Source organism: Schistocerca cancellata, chromosome 11 (assembly GCF_023864275.1).
Source record: "Schistocerca cancellata isolate TAMUIC-IGC-003103 chromosome 11, iqSchCanc2.1, whole genome shotgun sequence".
Taxonomy (NCBI): domain Eukaryota; kingdom Metazoa; phylum Arthropoda; class Insecta; order Orthoptera; family Acrididae; genus Schistocerca; species Schistocerca cancellata.
Window position 1 is genome coordinate 84,188,755 of NC_064636.1, and position 24,019 is coordinate 84,212,773.

The 24,019-nt window shown below is 42.4% G+C and overlaps 1 protein-coding gene across 1 annotated transcript in view; it reads left to right on the forward strand.

Annotated features, from left to right (window-relative positions):
• LOC126108238 (zinc finger protein 664-like) overlaps positions 1 to 24,019 on the forward strand; it is a 201,600-nt gene that overhangs the window by 75,781 nt on the left and 101,800 nt on the right. The window contains exon 3 of the mRNA XM_049913468.1: positions 4,476 to 4,538. Coding sequence (XP_049769425.1) covers positions 4,476 to 4,538 — 63 coding nt within the window. The remainder of the gene's footprint in view (positions 1 to 4,475; positions 4,539 to 24,019) is intronic.

Genomic DNA, 24,019 nt, shown 5'->3' on the forward strand with positions numbered 1-24,019 from the left:
TAAATGCTGTGTGACTATCTGTCAGACTTTTGATGCTATTAGGTAAGTGACCAAAGACTTTTGTGGCAGCATAATTTACCCCCTTCTGAGCCAAAGTTAGATTTAACCTTTGAGTAGTGAAGATCATCCTTTCTCCTAGTGTTGTAGCCATGTACACTGCTAGTACTTTCAAATTCGTTCGGATTGTTAATAACAAATTTCATAAGTGAATATATATATTGTGAGGCTACAGTGAAGATCTCTAGCTCTTTAAATAAGTGTCTGCAGGATGATCTTGGATGAGCTCCAGCAATTATTCTGATTACTCGCTTTTGTGCAATGAACACTCTTTTACTCAATGATGAGTTACCCCAGAATATGATGCCATAGGAAAGCAGAGAATGAAAATAGGCATGGTAAGCTAATTTACTCAGATGTATATCGCCAAAGTTTGCAATGACCCTAATAGCATAAGTAGCTGAACTCAAACGTTTCAGCAGATCCTCAGTGTGTTTTTTCCAGTTCAACCCTTCATCAATGCATACACCTAGAAATTTTGAATATTCTGACCAATGTCTATATTTATCAATGGTGTCATTCCATTTACTGTGTGGAACTGTGTATACTGTGTTTTGTCAAAGTTTAATGAGAGTCCATTTGCAGAGAACCACTTAATGATTTTCTGAAAACATTGTTTACAATTTCATCAGTTAATTCTTGTCTGTTGGGTGTGACAGCCACACTTGTATCATCGGCAAAAAGTACCAGCTTTGCATCTTCGTGAATACAGAATGGCAAGTCATTAATATATATTAAGAATAGCAGAGGACCCAAGACCGAACCGTGCGGCACCCCATTCTTGATTGTTCCCCAGTTTGAGAAATCACCAGTTTTTTGCATATTATGTGAACTGCTTATTTCAACTTTCTGCACTCTTCCAGTTAGGTATGATTTAAACCATTGGAGCACTGTCCCATTCATACCACAGTACTTGAGCTTATCTAGAAGTATTCCATGATTTACAGAATCAAAAGCCTTTGATAGATAACAAAAAATCCCAACGGGTGACTTCCAGTTACTCAGAGCATTTAATATTTCATTAGTGAAAGTATATATAGCATTTTCCTTTGAAAATCCCTTTTGGAAACCAAACTGACATTTTATGAAAACTTTATTTTTACGAAGGTGTGAAGCTACTCTACAATACATTACTTTTTCAAAAATTTTGGATAAGGCAGTCAGAAGAGAGATTGAGCGGTAGTTGTTGATGTCAGACGTATCCCCTTTTTTATGCAGTGGTTTAACAATGGCATACTTCAGTCTATCAGGGAACATACCCTGCTTCAGAGAGCTATTACATATGTGGCTAAGAATCCCACTTATTTCTTGGGAAAGAATTTCAACAATGTACAGTGTACAGTTCATTGTTGACAACCATCTGAATTGATCGGTGTGTTCACTGCGATTGAAAATGGAGAAAACCGAGTTGTGTGTTGTCATTAAACATTTTCATTTTTGAAGAATTGGACTGCAGCGTAAATCAAAACAGAATTGGATGAAGTTCACACAGACGCTGCATCATCATGGAAGACCATTTGCATTTGGATTAATGAATTTGAACATAGTCAGACAAGCATCGAAGATGAAGCACGCTCCGGGCTTCCACTTGAGGTCACCACCAAGGAAACCACTGACAAAATCTGTAATATGTCATGCAAGGCCACAGAATAAAAATTTGTGAGCTCGCTAAGACTGTAGGCGTCTGAGCTGACCAAGTGCGCAGTATTCTGCAAGGTGATTGGCTGTGAACAAGCTGTGTGCGAGGGAGGTGCTGGTGTTACTCACAGTTGACCAAAAGCGCATCTGGCACTACATTTCAACAGAATGTTCGGTGTCATTTGATCACAATCTGAAGGATTTGTGGCTGTTGATGGAACCTGGATCCATAATTACATACCAGATTCAAAACGGTAGTCAAAGCAATGGACAAAGGCTGGCAATGAAAGTACACAGACAGTTTTCAGAAAACATGTATCCCCTGCAACAAATCCGAAGGTGTCCCAATCTGTACTTTGTAGGTTAAGTTCACTGCTAAGTAGTATTGCATGGTCTGGGTATTTTTGCACTACTGAGCATAGACTTCCTATGAATGACTCCAAAACTGTCATAGCAAAATTGGGTGGCTGGTAAAAAAATCCAGCAATTTACATGATTTCACCTAGACCTCTTATATACACTCCTGGAAATTGAAATAAGAACACCATGAATTCATTGTCCCAGGAAGGGGAAACTTTATTGACACATTCCTGGGGTCAGATACATCACATGATCACACTGACAGAACCACAGGCACATAGACACAGGCAACAGAGTATGCACAATGTCGGCACTAGTACAGTGTATATCCACCTTTCGCAGCAATGCAGGCTGCTATTCTCCCATGGAGACGATCGTAGAGATGCTGGATGTAGTCCTGTGGAACGGCTTGCCATGCCATTTCCACCTGGCGCCTCAGTTGGACCAGCGTTCGTGCTGGACGTGCAGACCGCGTGAGACGACGCTTCATCCAGTCCCAAACATGCTCAATGGGGGACAGATCCGGAGATCTTGCTGGCCAGGGTAGTTGACTTACACCTTCTAGAGCACGTTGGGTGGCACGGGATACATGTGGACGTGCATTGTCCTGTTGGAACAGCAAGTTCCCTTGCCGGTCTAGGAATGGTAGAACGATGGGTTCGATGACGGTTTGGATGTACCGTGCACTATTCAGTGTCCCCTCGACGATCACCAGTGGTGTACGGCCAGTGTAGGAGATCGCTCCCCACACCATGATGCCGGGTGTTGGCCCTGTGTGCCTCGGTCGTATGCAGTCCTGATTGTGGCGCTCACCTGCACGGCACCAAACACGCATACGACCATCATTGGCACCAAGGCAGAAGCGACTCTCATCGCTGAAGACGACAGGTCTCCAATTGTCCCTCCATTCACGCCTGTCGCGACACCACTGGAGGTGGGCTGCACGATGTTGGGGCGTGAGCGGAAGACGGCCTAACGGTGTGCGGGACCGTAGCCCAGCTTCATGTAGACGGTTGCGAATGGTCCTTGCCGATACCCCAGGAGCAACAGTGTCCCTAATTTGCTGGGAAGTGGCAGTGCGGTCCCCTACGGCACTGCGTAGGATCCTACGGTCTTGGCGTGCATCCGTGCGTCGCTGCGGTCCGGTCCCAGGTCGACGGGCACATGCACCTTCCGCCGACCACTGGCGACAACATCGATGTACTGTGGAGACCTCACGCCCCACGTGTTGAGCAATTCGGCGGTACGTCCACCCGGGCTCCCGCATGCCCACTATACGCCCTCGCTCAAAGTCCGTCAACTGCACATACGGTTCACGTCCACGCTGTCGCGGCATGCTACCAGTGTTAAAGACTGCTATGGAGCTCCGTATGCCACGGCAAACTGGCTGACACTGACGGCGGCGGTGCACAAATGCTGCGCAGCTTGCGCCATTCGACGGCCAACACTGCGGTTCCTGGTGTGTCCGCTGTGCCGTGCGTGTGATCATTGCTTGTACAGCCCTCTCTCAGTGTCCAGAGCAAGTATGGTGGGTCTGACACACCGGTGTCAATGTGTTCTTTTTTCCATTTCCAGGAGTGTATGTCCCGATAACTTTACAGTCATACTCAAAATCGGGCCCGATGGAGACAACCTTTCTGTTGGCTGCAGTGAACTACCCCCAGCCCTACTCTTTCCTATGGTATCTGAACTGTCTTTTCAATATACGTTTCATAGCCAGCACTGCTTCCAAGTGTAATATGAGCATGACAGATTTCCTGGAGGTAAGTAAATTTGGGATCTTTGTTACGAATACTTAGATTTCAGCCCTCTTCCATAACACCACTTTTCAAAAGCCTCTATTCTCTTCTTGTCTGGATCACTTATCATCTACATTTTGATTCTGTATAAGGCTATGCTCCAGACAGATACCTTCAGAAAAGATTGTCTAATACTCAGCAAGCAGAATTGGTTCTTTTTGCAGACAACAGTTGTAACATAATCAATCCAGGCATACACAGTACATATAGTAACAGAAGAAATGGTAAGTAATTTTGTAAAAATTGTTATTACATTGTTTTCTGGAAATGGTGTCTCTCTCAGTTTCGGAAAGATAACATATTTAGTTCTGCACATAGTGGGGTATTATACCAATGATAAATGTAATGAGTGGTAAGCAAATGGTAATAATGTTTTGGGGTGAGTCATCTTTAACAAAGTAAGTTTTTGTTGCTCAAATGTGCTGTAAGAATAATATGTGGTGTTCATCCAAGATCATCTTTAAGGAGTCGAGCATTCTGACTACTACTTTGCAGTATATTTATTACCACGTGAAATTTGTTGTAAGTAACACACTGTGTTCAAAAGGAACATTACTGTACTAACTCACTCCTAATACGCAAGACCTTTGATCACCATTGCTACAATCTCATTTGTTACAGGACTATTCATTCTGCGATGAATTCCTGCCGTATTGTGAGCCATCCAGTTTTGGAGAACGGCTGGTAAGTTCTCTCTGATTCAATTGATTCCTATTTTTTTCTGAGGTCAAGTTGTATATAGTTTGGTATTGGATGTATCAATACAGATGTTACAGTTGCACAAATGGTTGAAAAAATAATGGTGTCAGCAGCTCCCACAATGAACAGATATAGAGATATATATTTGTTGTTGTTATTGTTTGTTGTTTTGGTATTCAGTCGTCGTAACTGCCGTCTGCTTCACGTCTGCTGTGCAGCGAGCTACCTTAATTTAAGCATTAACTGTATTTTTCTTACTTGCCACTTCTTCTTCCGTGTGTATTTGCTTTTAGGAAGCTTTAATTGTCAGGTGCTATTAATAGTGTTCCATAGATTTCGTGTTTGTTTTGAATACAGTCAGAGAGAGTCCCTTTAGTCAGGTAGTGCTGTTTTCACTGTTTTCTACAAGAAGTGGCTAGCAACCACAGTTTAGTGAATAAACAGCCGCCTTTAGTGAATTAGCAGTCTAGTTAAAGGTTGATTAACTCTCTTCAGTAAATTGATTCCTTAGGATGGATAGGATGTGTGACTGCTGTGTACGGACGCAGGAGGAGCTGGCCACTGTTCGCCAACAGCTGAGCGTGTTGATGGCCACGGTCAGCCGGCTTCAGGTTGCTGCCTCGGAGTGTAGCGGCAGTGGGGAGTCTGGTGCGTTGCAAGGTACACCCCAGGTGTTACATGCTTCACCCACTGTCCCTGCTGTCGAGACATCTACGCGGGTACTGGGCGCAGTTGGGCCACCCTCTCCCCAAGGGGATTGGCGGGTTCAGCGGCGTTCGCGGCGCACGAGGCGGAGGGTCAATGTGGAGGCTGGCCGTGTGGCATCGCCCGCTTTGCCTGTGGGTGGACAAGTGGCTGCTCCTTCAGCACGGTCCGAGCAGGCACACGGGGGGGGGGGTTTATTAGTTATTGGGAGCTCCAACGTTAGGCGGGTGATGGAGCCCCTTAGGGAAATAGCGGGAAGGTCAGGGAAGAAGGCCAGTGTTCACTCTGTCTGCTTGCCGGGGGGTCTCATCCGAGATGTGGAGGAGGCCCTACCGGCGGCGATAGAGAGCACTGGGTGCACCCGACTGCAAATTGTTGCTCATGTCGGCACCAATGACTCCTGCCATCTGGGTTCAGAGGTCATCCTCAGTTCGTACAGGCGGTTGGGGGAATTCGTGAAGGCGGAAAGCCTCGCTCACAGGGTGAAATCAGAGCTAACTATTTGTAGTATCGTTCCCAGAACCAATCGCGGTCCTCTGGTTTGGAGCCGAGAGGAAGGCTTAAACCAGAGGCTCAGACGATTCTGCGGAGATCTGGGGTGCAAATTTCTCGACCTCCGCTATCGGGTGGAGAAATGTAGGGTCCCCCTGAATAGGTCAGGCGTGCACTACACGCCGGAAGCGGCTACAAGGGTAGCGGAGTACGTGTGGAGTGCACATGGGGTTTTTTTAGGTTAGAGAATCCCCTCCCTAGGCCCGACAAGACGCCTCCTGAGACGCGGCAAGGTAGGAGTAGGCAAAATGCAACAGGGAATAACAATATTAATGTGCTAATAGTAAACTGCAGGAGCGTCTACAGAAAGGTCCCAGAACTGCTCTCATTAATAAACGGTCACAACGCCCATATAGTACTAGGGACAGAAAGTTGGCTGAAACCAGACGTAAACAGTAATGAAATCCTAAACTCAGATTGGAATGTATACCGCAGAGACAGGCTGGACAGTGAAGGGGGAGGCGTGTTTATAGCGATAAGAAGTGCAATAGTATCGAAGGAAATTGACGGAGATCCGAAATGTGAAATGATTTGGGTGAAGGTCACGGTTAAAGCAGGCTCAGACATGGTAATTGGATGTCTCTGTAGGCCCCCTGGCTCAGCAGCTGTTGTGGCTGAGCACCTGAAGGATAATTTGGAAAATATTTCGAGTAGATTTCCCCACCATGTTATAGTTCTGGGAGGAGATTTTAATTTGCCGGATATAGACTGGGAGACTCAGACGTTCATAACGGGTGGCAGGGACAAAGAATCCAGTGAAATTTTTTTAAGTGCTTTATCTGAAAACTACCTTGAGCAGTTAAACAGAGAACCGACTCGTGGTGATAACATATTAGACCTTCTGGTGACAAACAGACCCGAACTATTTGAAAACGTTAACGCAGAACAGGGAATCAGCGATCATAAAGCGGTTACAGCATCGATGATTTCAGCCGTAAATAGAAATATTAAAAAAGGTAGGAAGATTTTTCTGTTTAGCAAAAGTGACAAAAAGCAGATTACAGAGTGCCTGACGGCTTAACACAAAAGTTTTGTCTCGAGTACAGATAGTGTTGAGGATCAGTGGACAAAGTTCAAAACTGTCGTACATAATGCGTTAGATGAGTATGTGCCAAGCAAGATCGTAAGAGATGGAAAAGAGCCACCGTGGTACAACAACCGAGTTAGAAAACTGCTGCGGAAGCAAAGGGAACTTCACAGCAAACATAAACATAGCCAAAGCCTTGCAGACAAACAAAAATTACGCGAAGCGAAATGTAGTGTGAGGAGGGCTATGCGAGAGGCGTTCAATGAATTCGAAAGTAAAGTTCTATGTACTGACTTGGCAGAAAATCCTAAGAAATTTTGGTCTTATGTCAAAGTGGTAGGTGGATCAAAACAAAATGTCCAGACACTCTGTGACCAAAATGGTACTGAAACAGAGGATGACAGACTAAAGGCCGAAATACTAAATGTCTTTTTCCAAAGTTGTTTCACAGAGGAAGATTGCACTGTAGTTCCTTCTCTAGAGTGTCGCACAGATGACAAAATGGTAGATATCGAAATAGACGACAGAGGGATTGAGAAACAATTAAAATGACTCAAAAGAGGAAAGGCCTCTGGACCTGATGGGATACCAGTTCAATTTTACACAGAGTACGCGAAGGAACTTGCCCCCTTTCTTGCAGCGGTGTACCGTAGGTCTCTAGAAGAGCGTAGCGTTCCAAAGGATTGGAAAAGGGCACAGGTCATCCCCGTTTTCAAGAAGGGACATCGAACAGATGTGCAGAACTATAGACCTATATCTCTAATGTCAATCAGTTGTAGAATTTTGGAACACGTATTGTGTTCGAGTATAATGACTTTTCTGGAAACCAGAAATCTACTGTGTAGGAATCAGCAAGGGTTTCGAAAAAGACGGTCATGTGAAACCCAGCTCGCACTATTCGTCCACGAGACTCAGAGGGCCATAGACACGGGTTCACAGGTAGATGCCGTGTTTCTTGACTTCCGCAAGGCGTTCGATACAGTTCCCCACAGTCGTTTAATGAACAAACTAAGAGCATATGGACTATCAGACCAATTGTGTGATTGGATTGAGGAGTTCCTAGATAACAGGACGCAGCATGTCATTCTCAATGGAGAGAAGTCTTCCGAAGTAAGAGTGATTTCAGGTGTGTCGCAGGGGAGTGTCGTAGGACCATTGCTATTCACAATATACATAAATAACCTGGTGGATGACATCGGAAGTTCACTGAGGCTTTTTGCAGATGATGCTGTGGTGTATCGAGAGGTTGTAACAATGGAAAATTGTACTGAAATGCAGGAGGATCTGCAGCGAATTGACGCATGGTGCAGGGAATGGCAATTGAATCTCAATGTAGACAAGTGTAATGTGCTGAGAATACACAGAAAGATAGATCCTTTATCATTTAGCTACAAAATAGCAGGTCAGCAACTGGAAGCACTTAATACGATAAATTATCTGGGAGTACGCATTAGGAGTGATTTAAAATGGAATGATCATATAATGTTGATCGTCGGTAAAGCAGATGCCAGACTGAGATTCATTGGAAGAATCCTAAGGAAATGCAATCCGAAAACAAAGGAAGTAGGTTACAGTGCGCTTGTTCGCCCACTGCTTGAATTCTGCTCAGCAGTGTGGGATCCATACCAGATAGGGTTGATAGAAGATATAGAGAAGATCCAACGGAGAGCAGCGTGCTTCATTACAGGATCATTTAGTAATCGCGAAAGCGTTACGGAGATGATAGATAAACTCCAGTGGAAGACTCTGCAGGAGAGACGCTCAGTAGCTTGGTAGGGGCTTTTGTCAAAGTTTCGAGTACATACCTTCACCGAAGAGTCAAGCAGTATATTGCTCCCTCCTACGTATATCTCGCAAAGAGACCATGAGGATAAAATCAGAGAGATTAGAGCCCACCCAGAGGCATACCGACAATCCTTCTTTCCACGAACAATACGAGACTGGAATAGAAGGGAGAACCGATAGAGGTACTCAAGGTACCCTCCGCCACACACCGTCAGGTGGCTTGCGGAGTATGGATGTAGATGTAGATGTAGATGTAGATGTAAAACTGGTTTGCTACATCTCTCCATGCTAGCCTGTCCTGTACAAGCCTCACCACCTCAGGATAACTGCTGCATGCTACCTCTGTGCCTCGTGCTGTGTGACCATGTAGTTGTGTATTGCGAACAGTATATTTTGTGCAGTTACTTATGTAAATACAGAGTTGCATTATGTTTCTTATCTGTATAGTTACAGGTTCCTGTAGGGAATACTTGTTACTAACATCGACATACTACTATAACTTGCTCAGCAGCATAGGTTGTTGTTGTGGTCTTAAGTCCTGAGACTGGTTTGATGCAGCCCTCCATGCTACTCCATCCTGTGCAAGCTTCTTCATCTCCCAGTACCTACTGCAGCCTACATCCTTCTGAATCTGCTTAGTGTATTCATCCCTTGGTCTCCCTCTACGATTTTTAACCTGCGCGCTGCACTCCAATACTAAATTTGTGATCCTTTGATGCCTCAGAACATGTCCTACCAACCAATCCCTTCTTCTAGTCAAGTTGTGCCACAAACTCCTCTTCTCCCCAATCCTATGCAATACCTCCTTATTAGTTATGCGATCTACCCATCTAATCTTCAGCATTCTTCTGTAGCACCACATTTCGAAAGTTTCTATTGTCTTCTTGTCCAAACTATTTATTGTCCATGTTTCACTTCCATACATGGCTACACTCCCTACAAATACTTTCAGAAACGACTTCCTGACACTTAAATCTTTACTCAATGTTAACAAATTTCTCTTCTTCGGAAACGCTTTCCTTGCCATTGCCAGTCTACATTTTATATCCTCTCTACTTCGACCATCATCAGTTATTTTGCTCCCCAAATAGCAAAACTCCTTTACTACTTTAAGTGTCTTTTCCTAATCTAATTCACTCAGCATCACCGTTCATCTTATATCCTCCTTTCAAGACACTGTCCATTCCGTTCAACTGCTCTTCCAAGTCCTTTGCTGTCTCTGACAGAATTACAATGTCATCAGCGAAACTAAAAGTTTTTATGTCTTCTCCATGGATTTTAATACCTACTCCGAAGTTTTGTTTTGTTTCCTTTACTGCTTGTGCAATATACAGATTGAATAACATCGGGGAGAGGCTACAACCCTGTCTCACTTCCTTCCTAACCACGGCTTCCCTTTCGTGTCCCTCGACTCTTATAACTGCCATCTGGTTTCTGTACAAATTGTCAGTATCCTTTCGCTCCCTATATTTTACCCCTGCCACCTTAAGAATTTGAAAGAGAGTATTCCAGTCAACATTGTCAAAAGCTTTCTCTAAGTCTACAAATGCTAGAAACATAGGTTTGCCTTTCCTTAATCTTTCTTCTAAGATAAGTCGTAAGGTCAGTATTGCCTCACGTGTTCCCACATTTCTACGGAATCCAAACTGATCTTCTCCGAAGTTGGCTTCTACCAATTATTCCATTCATCTGTAAAGTGTTCGCATTAGTATTTTGCAGCTGTGACTTATTAAACTGATAGTTCGGTAATTTTCACATCTGTTAACACCTGCTTTCTTTGGGATTGGAATTATTATATTCTTCTTGAAGTCTTAGGGTATTTCGCCTGTCTCATACATCTTGCTCACCAGATGGTAGAGTTTTGTCAGGGCTGGCTCTCCCAAGACTATCAGTAGTTCTCATGGAATGTCTACTCCCGGGGCCTTGTTTCAACTCAGGTCTTTCAGTGCTCTGTCAAACTCTTCACGCAGTATCGTATCTTCCATTTAATCTTCATCTACATCCTCTTCCATTTCCATAATATTGTTCTCAAGTACATCGCCCTTGTATAGACCTTCTAAATACTCCTTCCACCTTTCCGCTTTCCCCTCCTTGCTTAGAACTGGGTTTACATCTGAGCTCTTGATATTCATACAAGTGGTTCTCTTTTCTCCAAAGGTGTCTTTAATTGTCCTGTAGGTAGTATCTATCTTACACCTAGTGAGATAAGCCTCTACATCCTTCCATTTGTCCTCTAACCATCCCTGCTTAGCCATTTTGCACTTCCAGTCGATCTCATTTTTGAGACGTTTGTATTCCTTTTTGCCTGCTTCACTTGCTGCATTTTTGTATTTTCTCCTTTCATCAATTAAATTCAGTATCTCTTCCATTACCCAAGGATATCTACTAGCCCTCGTCTGCCTTCACTATTTCATTCCTCAAAGCTACCCATTCTTCTTCTACTGTATTTCTTTCCCCCATTCCTGTCAATTGTTCCCTTATGCTCTCCCTGAAACTCTGTACAACCTCTGTTTCTTTCAGTTTATCCAGGTCCCATCTCCTTAAATTCCCAGCTTTTTGCAGTTTCTTCAGTTTTAATCTACAGTTCATAACCAATAGATTGTGGTCAGAGTCCACATCTGCCTCTGGAAATGTCTTACAATTTAAAACCTGGTTCCTAAATCTCTGTCTTACCATTATATAATCTATCTGATACCTTCTAGTATCTCCAGGATTATTCCGTGTATACAACCTTCTTTTATGATTCCTGAACCAAGTTTTAGCTATGATTAAGTTATGCTCTGTGCAAAATTCTACCAGACGGCTTCCTCTTTCATTTCTTAGCCCCAATCCATATTCACCTACTATGTTTCCTTCTCTCCCTTTTCCTACTCTCGAATTCCGGTCACCCATGACTATTAAATTTTTGTCTCCCTTCACTACCTGAATAATTTCTTTTATCTCGTCGTACATTTAATGAATTCCTTCATCATCTGCAGAGCTAGTTGGCATATAAACTTGTACTACTGTAGTGTCAATCAGAGATGAATTTTTTACACATTCATTACCAAAGCATCAGAGATGAATTTTCCTGTTCCTCAGTGCTTGAGACGCTAATTAACTTACACTTTGGACAAATTATTTTCTGCAATCTTTGTTATATTTGGTACTTGGATATTATTTATGGCCTTCCTTTAATTAAACTTTTAATATTTTGAAAACTTGTAACACTTGTATGCATTAGATATTTGCATATTAGTAATACATCAGCATACCATATTCATCCAACTATAAGACAACCCCCAATTTTTCTTACATATTCTGACTAATCAGAAGTGCATACTGTTTTCTTGATGTAATTTATCTACCTAAAAATCTTAACATTATACCCATTTAAAACTTATGCCATTTATTGATTGTTTACATTTTGATAACACAAGGTGATATAAAATAAACAAAAAAAGGTTTGCTTTAATTTTTATCTTCACTTCCTATTTGCCTACTTATCTGAGTACTTTCAAACAATGGAAAATCCAGGATGGAATGTAATAATGTAATGATATTGTGAGTGTGGCCTCAGTTGCCTCAGACTGCAGGTGTGTGTGTGTGTGTGTGTGTGTGTGTGTGTGTGTGTGTGTGTGTGTGTCATCTAATTTTGACGAAGGCCTTTCTGGCCAAAAGCTATGTTTATGACAGTCTTTTTGTTGTGCCTATCTGCGAGTCTGCTTCTCCGCTATATGGTTAGTAGCAAAGATTCTGTCCCTGGCAGTAAGGATCCCCTGGCCCAGCTCAGGCACTGAGGGTTTGTTTAGCTCCACTCTTGGATTGAGGACATGGTGTCCTTGAAGGCCACTCACTGTAAAGGAGTCACAGGTGAGTCTTAAACGGTCTGTTCACTTTAAATGTCATTTCAATGTCAATAACAGTCGCAGTAAAGCCTAACCTAAAAATGTTCACATTTAAAGGTCTGTTCACAACAAAATCCATTACTTGGAGTTGCGAGGGCATGTCACCAGACACAATTACCAGATCTGTATTGTTCTTTGATGGAATGGAATAGGAAGAAACCCTAATAACTGGTACAGTGAGACGTACCCTCTGCCATGCACTTCATTGTGGTTTGCAGAGTGTAGCTGTAGATACAGATGTACCTGTTGACAGTCTAACCAATGGCCTTGCCGCAGTGGTAACACCGGGTCCCATCTGATCACCGAAGTTAAGCACTATCGGGCTGAGCTAGCACTCGGATGGATGACCATCCGGTCTGCCGAGTGCAGTTGGCAAGTGGGGTGCACTCAACCCTTGTGAGGCAAACTGAGGAGCTACTCAATTGAGAAGTAGCGGCTCCGGTCTCGGAAACTGACACGTGGCCGGGAGAGCTGTGTGCTGACCACGTGCCCCTCCTTATCCGCATCCAGTGACGCCTGTGGGCTGAGGGTGACATGGCGGCCGGTCGGTACTGTTGGGCCTTCGTGGCCTGTTCAGGAGGAGTTTAGTTTTAGTTGACAGTCTAGTCCCTGCACCCTCTGCTAGACAGGGCTCCTCTCTCACCCTACCCCGTACCATGATATCCCTCCTCCTTCCCCGCCCAACTCCAGATTGCTGCTTCCATTCCACATGAAAGTTGCATTCTAGTCTGACGAAGGCCCTGGTCGTAAGCTTTTAATTGTGCCTGTCTGCAACTTAATGTGTCATCTTTATGGTAAGCAGCAGTTTATCTTTTCCTAAACTGTTGATAATCCAACCTAGAGCTTCCATTGTTTACTTGTGTTTTGAGGTTGTCCTGGATTGTAATTACCAAAAATTTTGTCCAGTTTTTCATTTTTACAATGCCATTATGTATGGATAACTTCACACAAAACTGTGTAAGTTTCTTGATGTTAAATTTCATTATTGCAGTCTTTATAGTAGATACATTTAGATGGCTTTTATTGAAGAATTTGACTATTTCATTTTGTAACCCTGTTTCACCCTACCTCTAGACCATCGTGGGCTGTGTGTTTGCACAAAATTGATGTACCATCTGCACACAATGGTTTTTAGAGTTAGAAGAATAGTACTTGATATCATGTTAATTAGTACAAGAGAAAGGTCGGCCAGTACAAATTCATTTCCTGATATTATATGATTAAAGTAACTTTCTAATTTTGATACTTTGCTCTGGTGGAGGGGGCTTTTCTGAGCTTTTGTTACCTTTTGTGTAAACTTGTATTTGTTTTGACATTGGTATAGTAACAGTTTTATTGTCTCAATATGATGTTGAAATGTAGCATGGTAAAAGAATTCCACTTGCTATGATTTCACTTCTTAATTTTTTTTGTTTCCTGTTTTCTATTATATATTTAATGTATATAGCTGGAGTACATGAAATTTTCAAATTCTTATCCATGCTGTATGTCACTGAACTTTATAACTCAGTGCATGCTTTTCGGATGGCTTATTGTAACAATATAGTTAGTTTTTTAGGAAACATTTTCTTTGATAAATGTTATAAATTTATGCTTCATTAATACGGTGTGCTCTTCAAAATTCAACCCCCATTAAAAACTGCTTCTTTTAGGAATCGACATGCATTAATTGAAAAGTCCTCATTCTCCATGTTGAAACAAACATCTTACTTTTCCAAAAAGTTATGCTTCTTCAAAAATTATCGTATTTCAGAACATTCAAACTTTAAAATGAGCTCCTGTCAAAATTCTGTTCTCGTAGTTTTGCAACCCTGATTTTTCTGATTAAAAAAATGTATGCTTTTAATGTAATGTAATTGGATATGTGAAAGTCCACACTCTCAACTCTAGCCACAACTGCTACCTCAAAATAATCCTTTACAAAACCTCCCAAGAATGCCTAACATTCATCATTGCTTCACAACCCTTCCACAGATATTCCAAGTCCAAGGTCCCAACTTGATCCACGACCACTACCTCAAGAATGCTAGCATCCATCATTGCTTCACAAACCTTCCACAGGTCTCTACAACATGACCATAACCTGTCCCCTTCATTCCCTAAAAACTGGTATCATTATCCTTCCAGCAGACAATGAGTGTAACACTGTGGTACTTGACTGACAGGAGTATGTAAGTGAGGGCCTACACAAGTTGTCTGACACCTCTATGTAGCATCTGCCATCAAGATCCAATCCTTGTGATAAAAACTGACCTACAGTCCCTCCTTAAAACCCCAGGGCCCCTCACAAGGACTAACACATTAGTCCATAGAAGTTATTATCCCCACCCCAAACCACCCACCTCCCCCTTTTATTTTCTTCCTGCGATCAACAAACCCAACCACCCCACTCGTCCAATAGTTGTTGGCTTCAGAGCACCCAACAAACTTATATCTGCCTTACGTGATCAACACCTACAACCTGTAGTACAAAGACGTCCCTCCTGTATTAAAGACACCAACCATTTCCTAGATCGTCTGAAATCTGTGCCCACCCCACTCCCACCACACACCATACTTGTCACCATTGATGCCATCTCCCTCTATACCAACATCCCCCACATACATGGTCTGTCTGCTGCTGAACATTTCCTCAGTCAGTGTCCACCTGATCCTGAATGTGTGACGTTCTTCCTGTTCATCTTGAACAACTTCATACTTCCTGACAAGTGTTTACCTTTGAGGTCCAGACATACAAATAGATCAGGGGCACGGCCATGCCAACCGGGATCGCTCTTTCCTATGCCAACCTTTTCGTGGGATGCTTGGAGAGGGCTTTCTTGGGATTTATGGACTCATGACAAGGTGGGATGTATGGACTCATGACGAGGCTGACCTGTTAAAATTTTTGGAATCTAAAGACATTCTGCCAATCAGGTTTCACATACTGAATCCCGGCTACTTCCCTTAACATTGATCTCATCCTAACTGAAGGTCAGCTACCCATTTTTGTTCACATTAAATCTACTAACAAACAACAGTACTTACATTTTGACAGTTGCCATCCTTTCTATGTCAGATGTACCCTCCCATACAGCCTCGGCATTTCATTAATTAAACCCTCTGTGCCAATGTTTTAATAACAGCCAAGTCTCATCTGCCTGTTTAATTACTGAAACAACCAAAGAAATTTTGTGAACACCACAATAATTTTAACAGAAAAGAAGAAGGCTTAAAGTTAGATAAGATACGGCGGTCGACTTTGTTTCAACATTGCAACAGTCGGTTACCTGCGATCGAGAGTAATGACGTTGGTCGGGGGGAGTTTCAGTGTCGGTAGCATGTGATGAATGGTGGCGCTCTCTGTGAGGTCTGTACAAATGGGACCTCCATGGCCCAGCAGCCAGTCATTGACTCACCTCAGAAGATGTTACCCGCAGTTGGCAACAAAACATCAGGAGGAAGAATGTCTACTGTTTGACTGGCTGTGAAAGCCCACAAGCAAATATATTTGTTCAGATGCAGACTTTTTACAGCATATTACACTGTCTGCGTGCTTAGCTGGGTGTTAACTTGCTTGTCTCCCTTGCACTGGGCCTGAGTTCGATTCCTGGCCGGGTTAGAGATTTTCTCCGCTTGGGGACTGGATGTTGTGTTGTCCTCATCATCATTTCATCCTCATCGTCGGCCGCAAGTCGCCCAATGTGGCTCCGACTGAAATAAGTCTTGCACTTGGCGGCCAAACCCGACTGGGACATCCCGGCCAACAATGCCGTACGATCATTTCATTTTTTCACAGCATTACACTACCATTCTCACCTCAGTCTTCACTGGACGTAATTACCTCACCAGCATAGCTCAAAAGCAGATTCCCTGGGCCATCACATTCAATCCTGATACTGCAGATCCCTCCAAAAAAACAACATAGTGCTACCCTTCTTGTGCTGTCCAGGTCTTGACTGTATTAATCAGCTACTTCAACAGTGCTGTGAATTTCTAAAATTTTGCCCTGAAATGAGATCCATTCTGTCTGACATTCTGCCCACCATACGTAGAATAGCTTTTTGTGGCCCTCCCATACCATCCCTGCTGCAATACTTGCCCTATGCATCCTCCTACCCCACCTACATCAGGTCTATAACTGGAAAAATATATACTATCAAAAGGTCAGTCACCTGTGAAATGACATGTCATATACTAGCTGTTATGTAAACACTGTTCGGCCTTTTACATCGGCATCACTACCGCCAGCTTACCAGTTAAGATGAATGAGCATAGGCAGAGAGTGTATACTGGCAACACACAATATCCTGTTGCAGAGCATGCTCTACAACACGACAGTCGTGACCTCGGTGCTTGTTTCACCACAGTTGCCGTCTCGATTCATCCCACAGACACCAGTTTCTCAGAACTACGCAGGTTGGAACTGGCATTACAGTATGTCCTCAATTCTCACCCTGCATGAACCAAGGACGTTGCCATTGGTGGGGTGGCTTGTGTGCCTCAGCGATACAGGCAACTGTATTTTCTGTACAACACACCAGAGGGATATCTGTTGTGAGGCCAGACAAACGTGTGATACCTGAGGAGGGGCATTTTCAGTAGTTGCAGGGGCAACGGTCTGGATGATTGATTGATCTGGCCTTGTAACATCATCCAAAACGGCCTTGCTGTGCTGGTACTGTGAACAGCTGAAAGCAAGGGGAAACTACAGCCGCAGTTTTTCGTGAGGACATGCAGCTTTACTTTATGGTTAAATGAAGATGGCGTCCTCTTGGGTAAAATATTCAGGTGGTAAAATAGTCCCCCATTCAGATCTTCAGGTGCCGACTACTCAGGATGTCATTGTCGAGAGAAACAAAACTGATATTCTGTGGTTCGGAGCATGGAATGTTAGATCCCTTAATTGATCAGGTAGGATAGAGAATTTAAAAAGGGAGGTGGGTAGGCTGAAGTTAGATATAGTGGGAATTAGGCAGGAGCAACAGGACTTCTGGACAGGTGAACAAAGGGCTATAAATACCAAATCAAATAGAGGCAATGCTGGTGTAGGGTTAATAATGAATAAGAAAATAGGAATGCAGGCAAGCTATTAATAGACATAAAGCCCACACCTACCACAGTAGTACAAGTTTACATGCCACCTAGCTCTGCAGATGGTGAAGATTTTGAAGAAAGGTATGACGATATAAAAGAAATTATTCAGACAGTTAAAGGAGACTGGAATTCGATAGCAGGAAAAGAAGAGAAGGAAAAATAGTAGGTGCATATGGACTGGGGGGGAAGGAATGAAAGAGAAAGCCACCTGTTAGAATTTTGCATAGAGCGTAATTTAATCATGGCTGACACTTTTATTAAGAATGATAAAAGAAGATTGTGTATGTGGAAGAGACCTGGAGACACTGGACAGTTTCAGATTGATTATATAATGGTCAGGCAGAGATTTGGGAACAAGATTTTAAATTGTAAGACATTACCAGCAGCAGATGTGGACTCTGACTACATTTTATTGGTTATGAACTGTAGATTAAAATTGAAAGAATTGGGAAAAGGTAGGAAATTAAGGAGATGGGACCTGGATAAGTTGAAAGAACCAGAGATTGTTGAGAGCTTCAGAGGGAGCATTATACAACAGTTGACTGGAAGGGGAGAAAGGAATACAGAAGTTGACGAATGGATAGCCTTAGGAGATGAAATAGTGAAGGCAGCAGAGGATCAAGTAGGTAAAAAGACGAGGGCTAATGAAAATCCTTGGATAACACTAGAGATATCGAACTTAATTGATGAAAGGAGAAAATATAAAAATATAGCAAATGAATAGCTGAAAGGGAATACAAATGTTTTAAAAATGAGATTGACAGGAAGAGCAAAATTGCTAAGCGGAAATGGCTAGAGGACAAATGTAATGCTATTTCACTAGGGGAAACATAGATACTGCGTACAGGAAAATTAAAGATGCCTTTGGGGAAAAGAGAAGCAGCTGATTGAATATCAATAGCTCAACTGGTAAACAAGTCCTAAGCAAAGAAGGGAAAGCTGAAAAGTGGAAGGAGTATGTAGAGGGTCTATACAAGGGAGATGAACTTGAAAGCAATACCATAGAAAGGGAAATGTACATTGATGAAGATGAGATGGGAGATATGATACTGTGAGAAGAATTTGACAAAGCTCTGAGAGACCTAAGTCAAAACAAGGTTTCGGGAGTAGACGATATTCTGTTAGAAATACAGACAGCCTTGGGAGAGCCATCCATGACAAAACTCTTCCATGTGGTGTGCAAGATGTATGAGACAGGCGAAATACCCTCAGACTTCAAGAAGAATGTAGTAATTCCAGTTCCAAAGAAAGCAGTTGCTGAGAAGTGTGAAAATTATTTAATTCACTTTAATAAATAATGGTTGCAAAATACTAAAATGGATTCTCTGCAGAAGAATGGAAAAACTGGTAGAAACAGACCTTGGGGAAGATCAGTTCGAGTTCCAGAGAAATGTAGGAATACCATGCAATACTGCCCCTATGACTTGTCTTAGAAGATAGGTTAAGTAAAGGCAAACCTACATTTACAGCATTTGTGGACTTAGACAAAGCTTTTGACAATGTTGACTGGAATAGTCTCTTTAAAATTCAGAAGGTAGCAGGGGTAAAACACAGGGAGCGAAACACTATTAGCAACTTGTATAGAAACGACACAACAGTTATAAGAGTCGAGGGGCATGAAAGAGCAGTGGTTCAGAAGGGAGTGACATAGGGAGTAGCCTATCCCCAATATTATTCAATATGTATGTTGAAAAAGCAGTAAAGGAAACGAAAGATAAATTTGGAGTAGGAATTAAGGTTCAGGGAGAAGAAGTAAAAACTTTGAGGTTTGCCAACGACGTTGTCATTCTGTCAGCAACAGCGAAGGTCTTGGAAGAACAGTTGAATGGAATGGACAGTGTCTTGAAAGGAGATTATAAGATGAACATCAACAAAAGCAAAACAAGGATAATGGTATGTAGTCACTTAAATCAGGTGATGCTAAGGGAATTAGATTGGGAAACAAGACACTTTTTTAAAGTAGTAGATGAGTTTTGCTATTTGGGCAGCAAAATAACTGATGTTGGCTGAAGTAGAGAAGATATAAAATGTAGACTGGCGATGGCAAGAAATTTGTTAACATCAAATATAGATTTAAGAGTTAGGAAGTCTTTTCTGAAGTTAATTGTCTGGGGTGTAGCCATGTATGAAGTGAAACATGGATGATAAACAGTTTAGATGAAAAGAGAATAGAAGCTTTTGAAATGTTATGCTGCAGAAGAGTGCTGAAGATTAGATGCGTCGATCATGTTACCAGTGAGGAAATACTGAATAGAATTGGGGAGACAAGGAATTTGTGGCACAGCTTGACCAAAAGAAGGGATAGGTTGGTAGGATACGTACTGAGATGTCAAGGGTTTCACCAATTTAGTATTGGAGGGAAGTGTGGGTGGTAAAAATCATAGAGGGAGACCGAGAGATGAATACAGTAAGTGGATTCAGAAGGTTGTAGGTTGCTGTAGTTAATCGGAGATTGCACAAGATATAGTAGCATGGAGAGATGCATCAAACCGGTCTTTGGACTTAAAGATTACAACAACAACAACAACAATTCCTTTCGTCACTGTCTTTTAGTTTTCTATATGTTTTATATTTTTATGTGTCTATTTTTCCCTGGCCTCCCACCTGTACCACATAGAATGCACATAGCTTTCCACTTTTATTAACTTGTGCACAATGTTCAGTAGGCAATCTCTGTGTTGGGTATTACCCATCTTCCTTTTTGAAGCTCTTAGGTTTTCAAATCTCGTCCGGTGCAGTTCCCAACAATCAGTCTTTCCTTCTCATCCCGTCCGGTTAAGTCTCCCATGACTCGGGATTCTTGGCAACTTCCAAACTCTCCCCATTTTCTGATCATAACCAGTCCTTTTCCTTCACACCTCTCCCTTTCTCTTCAACACTAATGCCAGAAGAAAGCCCCACTGGCTCGAAAAGCTTGCAAATTTTAATATCATTATATGTGTGTTCCCCTGCCACCTCTCATTGAATAGATTTTTATATCTAGCCAGTTACATTATACTTTCAAAAGTTGATTGTTTATTTTAAATAACATAATATTGTCAGAAAATTTAACATTCCAGGAAATTCTAAGCACGATTTGAAAATCCCAGTGAAAAGTTAAGACTCCCAGTTCATAAAATAGTATTATCATTTTGCCATTTTTGATTATTATTTTCACTGCCTATTGTGTTTTTGTATTTTTTTTACTTTTGCTAAAACATAATAGACGTGTACCATCATCAGTTTTTGTGACTGGGGCTGCTACTTCCCAATCAAGTAGATCCTCATTGGCCTCACAAGGGGTGAGTGCACTCCACTTGCCAACAGCACTTGGTAGACCCATATGGTCACCCAACGAAGTGCTAGCCAAACCCAGCGGCACTAAACTTTGGTGATCTGACAGGAACCGGTGTCACCACTGCAGCAAGATCTTTGGCAGACTCTCAGAGGATGGCTGTGAAATGCTCGGCGGCAAAGTTTCTGATTTCTGAGGGTTTTCTGCTGCCCAGTGGCAGAAATTTTTTTTATTTATTGTACCTGATAAGTGGAAGTGGACCTCAAAAGAAGAAATCAATGCAGTGTCAGGCAGACTGTTCTGAAGAATTTCCTCACACACAGCTCTGAAAATGTCAAAATCTCTCTTGCTTAATTCTTGGGTAGCCATCATTTTTTATGAGTGGTGTGAAGCTGTCTATGCAACATTCTTCTTACACTTCTGTCAGACAGTCCCAGGGTGTCTGCACGTTTAATTATGGAGCACTTTGGAGATTACTGGATGGGCATGCTGATACACACCACATTTTCTTGCATTGTTACTGTTCAGGATCGGCCAGTAGATCTTCTTCTCAGGGCAGAACCTGATGCTCTAAAGTTTGATACCCAAACTCTATCAGGAACAGACTCATATCAGCCAAGTTCAAACTGAACGCGATTATTGAAGAACCATCAGTATGAATATACTCCTCCGTGACAAACGTAGAATGCTCATCTACCTGAGCCATTATGCCCACTGAAAATGGCACATTTACTGCTATCGATCAATACCTTCTCCACATCAGCATTACCACCACAACTCATGCGGTGGCCCCTCCAAAAATGGGAGGTCTTTTTGTCAGAGCCTACACCAGTTAGCCTAAATGACACTGTAGTGGTGACAGTGTGACAACAGTGTGCATTTATAGTCACAGGCCGAGGCTAAGGGAGAAGATACAAAGATAAGAACAAGAGAGGGATGGGTGAACTCTTGTTAAATTGTTAAACCATGTATCTGTCTTGGATTTTTTCAGTTATTCTTGCACTTTTTTTTGGGGGGGGGGGGGGGGAGATTTCGCTGTGCCCCAGTATGGCTGTGCTTCTGTGTCAGTTCTAATTTGTTGCCACTTGTTAACTTGGATCACATTTGAGGAAGTGGTAAAAATGGTCAATAGATTACAGTGCAATAAAGCGGCTGGGGTGGATGAAATTAAGTCGGAACTCATCAAATACAGTGGAATGTCAGGTCTTAAATGGCTACACAGGATAATTGAAATGGCCTGGGAGTCGGGACAGGTTCCATCAGACTGGACAAAAGCAGTAATCACCAATCTTTAAACATGGAAACAGAAAAGAATGTAACAACTACAGAGGTATCTCTTTAATCAGCGTTGTGGGTAAAATCTTCTCAGGTATTGTTGAAAGGAAAGTGCGAGTATTAGTTGAGGACCAATTAGATGAAAATCAGTGTGGGTTTAGGCCTCTTAGAGGTTGTCAGGACCAGATCTTTAGCTTACGGCAAATAATGGAGAAGTGTTATGAGTGGAACAGGGAATTGTATCTATGCTTTATAGATCTAGAAAAGGCATATGACCGGGTTCCTAGGAGGAAGTTATTGTCTGTTCTACAAGATTATGGAATAGGAGGCAAACTTTTGCAAGCAATTAAAGGTCTTTACATGGATAGTCAGGCAGCAGTTAGAGTTGATGGTAAATTGAGTTCATGGTTCAGAGTAGTTTCAGGGGTAAGACAAGGCTGCAACCTGTCTCCACTGTTGTTCATATGATTTATGGATCATATGTTGAAAACAATGGACTGGCTGGGTGAGATTAAGATATGTGAACACAAAATAAGCAGTCTTGCATATGCGGATGACTTAGTTGTGATGGCAGATTTGATTGAAAGTTTGCAAAGTAATATTTCAGAGCTAGATCAGAAATGTAAGGACTATGGTATGAAGATTAGCATCTCCAAAACGAAAGTAATGTCAGTGGGAAAGAAATATAAACGGATTGAGTGCCAAATAGGAGGAACAAAGTTAGAACAGGTGGATAGTTTCAAGTACTTAGGATGCATATTCTCACAGGATGGCAACATAGTGAAAGAACTGGAAGCGAGGTGTAGCAAAGCTAATGCAGTGAGCGCTCAGCTACGATCTACTCTCTTCTGCAAGAAGGAAGTCAGTACCGAGACTAAGTTATCTGTGCACCGTTCAATCTTTTGACCAACTTTGTTGTATGGGAGCGAAAGCTGGGTGGATTCAGGTTACCTTATCAACAAGATTGAAGTTACGGATATGAAAGTAGCTAGGATGATTGCAGGTGCTAGTAGATGGGAACAACGGCAGGAGGGTGTCCACAATGAGGAAATCAAAGAAAAACTGGGAATGAACTCTATAGATGTAGCAGTCAGGGCGAACAGGCTTAGATGGTGGGGTCATGTTACATGCATGGGAGAAGCAAGGTTACCCAAGAGACTCATGGATTCAGCAGTAGAGGGTAGGAGCAGTCGGGGCAGACCGAGGAGAAGGTACCTGGATTCGGTTAAGAATGATTTTGAAGTAATAGGTTTAACATCAGAAGAGGCACCAATGTTAGCACTGAATAGGGGATCATGGAGGAACTGTATAAGGGGGGCTATGCTCCAGACTGAACGCTGAAAGGCATAATCAGTCTTAAATGATGATGATGATGATGATGATGATGATGTTGTTAACTTGTTGTCTTGGAGTAGTGTCAGTTCTCGCAGTCTTCCTGGTCGTTGTTTTTGGAGTTCGTGTACAAGACGTCTCGATTGTTGACGATAAATGTCAGCAGTGGTGGTTACATCATGGAGAAGCAATTCACAGTAAACCCATCATTGATGTTCCACTAGACGCGTAACATTACCTTTTGTGTATGCATGCAGGTCTCTATACGGGAAATTGTTACTTTTTTTGGGCTCAGCCATTCCTTTCTTTTCCTTATGTTAGCATAAAGACACCATTTCTTGTTACCAATAATGATACAGGATAGGGTTGTTCTGTGTTGTTCACGAGCTCGTTGGTGACGAGCGAGAATAGGTGCACATATGGCCATCCACTGATTTTTATGGTTTTGGCTTAGAGCGTATGGTAGCCATACACCCAATTACTGAACCTTCACCATTCCATACAAATGTCGTGTGATGGTGGAATGATCACAGTTCATCACCTTTGTCAGTTC